The following is a 4844-nucleotide window of genomic DNA, read 5'->3' as shown; positions in this document are numbered from 1 at the left end:
TGTTTATCATCCAAAAATAACTGGGGGCACAGGTCTCTGCTACTGTTATTTTGTGGGTCAAAATCTGAAAAGTTTGGGAACCACTGCATTTTGGTTCCCCAAGTTGGGCTTGGGACCCAATTATGGGTCATGAAGCACCTTGGATAATCTACAGAAATCAATTTAAAGGGTAATAAAATAATTGCTGATATACAAGTATTTATATTTGTGTACAAGCTGTTTAGATTGTCAAAAATCCTGTGTTTTTAGGGTTATTAACAAAGTTTGTGTGCTCAGACCAATAATATTTGGGGTCACAAGTTTTTGCCATGGATATTTTGTGGGTCAGAAGATCAAAAGTTTGGGAACCACTGCGTTAGATTATATAAACTGTAAAACATTAATAATAATTGGGTTAATATTATTATTAATAGTTTTTATGATTTCTACATCATCAGTCCTTTTTTCTGCTCTGCCACCAACATGTACAGTAATGGGAAATCCAGACTCTTGACCATTTTGCATTAGCTGTTAGCTTCTCCAGCCGATCACGTGGTTTCTGCGCACTCCAGCTGTTCTATAGAACCTCCTTGGGCAACCCTAATTACCACTACTGTGCATGTGTGTCAAGGACAGAAAGGCAGACGTGGCAGTTGAAGGTGCCGCAGCTGTTTGGAGAGAAAAACAAAGTTAGAAAAAAAACCGACGCAACTATTAAAATCGTTGACTAATTTAATAGTTGACAATAATCGTGACAGCCCTAAATGAGAGCAGTGGCTCTGCGAGCGGACGGCGATCCACCAAAATTAGATTCAATGCTATTTTTGCCAAGTTTTTATAGTGATTTTCTTAATGTGGGTTTCACCATTTTCTCTTTTTTTCCCCTTAAGATCCTGGACTGGTTTGTGCAGATTTGCCTGGCACTGAAGCATGTGCATGATCGAAAAATTCTCCACAGGGACATTAAATCACAGGTATTACTTTGATATAATCTTTTCTTTTATTCTTTGCAAGCACATTGGCTTACAATCATTTGTATTATTATTTTTCGCTTCATTTATATGTTGCCAAAATGTGTGTACAGAATATATTTTTGACTAAAGATGGGACAGTTCAGCTTGGGGATTTTGGTATTGCCAGGGTCCTGAACAGGTAAGCTTCGTGTTATCTGAAAAGATCTGCAGATATTTTTTTAAAGACAAAACCTTGTGGAGACGTAACTTGTTGTTTATCACTTTCCAGCACTGTAGATCTGGCGAGGACATGCATAGGGACGCCATATTACTTATCACCAGAGATTTGCGAAAACAAACCGTACAACAACAAAAGGTACTCGATGCTGTGGTTTATGGGATTTTGATGGATAACTCATTTGTCAGTCTTCATGTCTCCTCTTAAAAGTGAGTCATGCAGGATTTTGTGGCGGTGTCTCGGCGATTTCAGGATGATATCATGTCTCCTCATGATCCTGATTGGCTACATCTACAGCAGGAAGCTAATATTGATTTCTTCATTTCCAGTTAAATTGTCTGTTATCTAATCCACTTTAGGTAAAGTCAGTGAAGATATTTTTATCTTTCATTTAGTAAATGGAAGAAAGCTTTTGCAGTACCCAAGTACCTTTTTATCTTCAGTTTATTATAAAGAAAACAGCACAAGTTACAGCTAAAAGTTGATTGCATTTTTTTTAAATTTATGACAAATCGCATCAAATCAGGGATTAATTTGACTTTGGTCAAACTAAACTAAGCACATCTTCGGACTCTTGGCTATTTAAGCTACATTTTGATACATGGATCATCCTGACATTGCTTGATTTGTCTTGCTAAAGGGGAACAGCCCTGGAAATTTGGACTCAATCCTATTTTTAGTGTATTGTAATAAGGTTTTATTGACATCTAGAAGAGGAAACCTCAGACCATATTTGGATACAGAGATTTCCTGTCATCTGTTAGTGAAAATAGCTTCACTAACACTTTAGGAAAGTAGTGAAAGTTTAGGGCTCTTTTGCTCAAAATCATCATTAGTTGTTGGTCCTGCTCAGAAAGGTAATTCAAAACATTTTTAGGATTATATTTCAGCCATTTCCTTCAAGGAACTCATAGATAAAGTATTTATTTATTCTATTTTGACAAAATCCAATTTCCCAAATTTTTACAACAGTGTAATGTTTTCTCACTCCACTACTTGCAATTTAATCCTCGGTTCAAAGTGTCGGGTCACCTTTGTCCAAAAACCTACCCCTACCTGTCTTTGTGGTCCCTCTCACCTTTACTTTCCCTGCTGTCCTTCCTTCTGCAGCGATATTTGGGCCCTAGGCTGTGTCCTGTATGAAATGTGCACTCTTAAGCATGCAGTAAGTACATTGTGTGTGTGTGTGCTGTTTACATATTTATGTACATTTAAAGTATCCTTTGCAGAACTTCAGTGTTCATTTGTGTACACGTTCTATGTATAACTGGTGCATATCTAAGTTTCATTAGCTTAATTTTGATGTTTTTCCTTTTAGCCTCCAACTGTGTGTGTGATCTCTTTTAGTTTGAGGCTGGCAACATGAAGAACTTAGTCCTGAAGATAATCCGTGGCTCATACCCGCCAGTGTCTGTTCACTACTCCCAAGAACTTCGGTCTCTCTTGGCACAGCTGTTTAAACGTAACCCTCGAGAGAGGCCCTCAGTCAGCGCTATACTGGACAAACCTTTCCTTTTTTGCAGGATAGAGAGGTTTCTCACACCTCAGGTAGAGTTAAGTATTTTTTAATTTACTGCTTTTATTTTTCATGCATAAATGACTTTTTTGTGAAAAAGCTTTTTTTTCTTTCTCCAGATCATTGCTCAGGAATTCAGCCATAGTTTTCTTCACAAGCAGCCTAAAATGGGTGTGACGCAAATGCTGTCAGGTAAACAAACTTTATGCAGTACTTTCTGTTTCTGCATCTCCCAACCTTTCATCCATTACCTGCCACTTATCTTGGAGTCAGGTTGTAGGAGMAGTAGCTGGAGCAGGGAGGCTGAGTTGTCTCTTATCACATGCTCCCAGGCTAGTTTAGAGACAGTCTCTCCAGCATGTTTTGGGTCTTCCATGGTTCCTCTTCCCAGTTGGACAGGCCTGGAACACATACCCAGGGATGCGTTCAGGAGGCATCCTTACCAGATGCCCAAACCACCTCAAATGGCTCCTCTGGGTGTGGAGGACCAGCAGCTCTACTCTGAGTCTCTCCTAAATAACTGCACTTCTCACCCCATCTCTAAGAGAGAGCCTAGCTATCCTGTGCAGAAAACTCATTTCTACTGCCTGTATTCAAGATTTGATGGTGCTGTGACATAAGCGGATGACAAATTGGACTTTCAGAGGACACAGCCCCTGAGTTTGGACACAGTCCATGATTAATTTGCTAAAACTAAAAGACAAAAAAGTTGTTATGCAGTTTCTTTCTGACCCCTAACAATTTCTGTTCTGTCGGTCACTACCCAGAGTTTGTTACAATAGGTGAGGGTAGAAACATTGGTTGATTGATTAAGAGAGAGCATTGCCTTGTTCCTCTGCAGTGGGTCAGTACAAAGTGTGTAATACTGCAGAAGTGGCACTGTTCCATATGTCAGTCTCACTCCATTCTTCCCTCACTCATGAAGAAAGCCACAAATTCCTCCTCCATTTGAGGGAGCACCTTACTCCCAACCTGGAGAGGTCAGTCCACCCTTTTACGATTGAGGATCGTGACATCAGATATGAAAGATTCTGTTCATCATCCCAACCACTTCACACTCGGCTGCAAACTGCTCCAGTCAGAGCTGGAGATCATAGCATGAAATACCAACAGGACTCCTTTCATCCCCAAGGATCCCTTCTACAGGTTACCCTGGGGAACACAGTTGATTACCTTCTCCAAGTCCCCAAAACRCACACAAACTGGTTAGGCGGACTAGCATGCCCCATCAAGGATGCAAGGGAGGGTAAAGAGCTGGTTATCTGTTCCATGGTTGGGACAGCACCTGCACTGTCCCTCCTGTAACAGAAGTTTGACCATCAACCAGACTCTTATCACCAGCCCCCCTAAATAGACCTTACCAGGGAAGCTCCTCCCACCCCAATTTACCAATCTAGTGGCACTACCCCAATGTGCGCACCATGTTGCAAAGGCATGTCAACCAAGACAGCCAAGAACATATCCAGATCCTAGAGGAATTCAGAGCAGCTCTCTTCCACTCCTAGAGCCCTGCAGCTTGCTTGGCCCCCCATTACTCCTCAGCTGCCTCTGGAGTTAACAAGGCTCAGTAGAACTCCTTCTTCAGCTTGACAGCCATCCTCAACTGGGTGTCCACTACTGGGTTTGAGGGCCACCCTTGCAGCTCAGCCCAGCAGTCCAAAGAGACAAAAGGCACAAAATATGGCCCAYTGGGAGTGAAGATCTTTCTGAGGAGTTCTGCCAGGCGTTCCCAGAAAACCCTCACGACATGTTTGGGTCTCCTGTGTCTGACTGGCATCATCCCTCACCATCCGATCCAACTCACCACCAACTGGTAATCAGTTGACAACTCTGCTCCTCTGTCATCGATCTGTGGTCCAGACCAGAGATTCTTAACCCATGGGTTGCGGCCCAATTGTGGGCCGTGAGCACCACCTTGAGAGCCTCAAAAGAACAACAGTTTTTAACTTTGGGCCGTGGGACCGCATTGATTTTGAATAAGGTGCAATACACTTTCTCACCACTAGTAGCAGTAGTGTGCCACTCAGTTGTTTCACAACTTTTTTAATATGTAGAAGAAAAACCTTAGAAACCTGCCGAGAATGGAAACCTATTTTAAATTAAATGAAAAGTAGAAGCAAAAATGAAAGTAACTCGTCAAAAAACACCAAAGTTTGTC

The 4844-nt window shown here is 41.6% G+C and overlaps 1 protein-coding gene across 1 annotated transcript in view; it reads left to right on the top strand.

The window, feature by feature from the left end:
• Positions 1-4844, top strand: part of nek1 (NIMA-related kinase 1) — a 37663-nt gene that overhangs the window by 3864 nt on the left and 28955 nt on the right. Inside the window, exons 5-10 of the mRNA XM_014020542.1 lie at positions 870-953; positions 1064-1131; positions 1222-1308; positions 2281-2335; positions 2518-2724; positions 2806-2878. Of these exons, the coding sequence (XP_013875996.1) occupies positions 870-953; positions 1064-1131; positions 1222-1308; positions 2281-2335; positions 2518-2724; positions 2806-2878 (574 nt within the window). The remainder of the gene's footprint in view (positions 1-869; positions 954-1063; positions 1132-1221; positions 1309-2280; positions 2336-2517; positions 2725-2805; positions 2879-4844) is intronic.

Source organism: Austrofundulus limnaeus, unplaced genomic scaffold (genome assembly GCF_001266775.1).
Source record: "Austrofundulus limnaeus strain Quisiro unplaced genomic scaffold, Austrofundulus_limnaeus-1.0 Scaffold256, whole genome shotgun sequence".
NCBI classification, from domain to species: Eukaryota; Metazoa; Chordata; class Actinopteri; order Cyprinodontiformes; family Rivulidae; genus Austrofundulus; species Austrofundulus limnaeus.
This window is presented reverse-complemented; position numbering and strand designations above follow the sequence as displayed.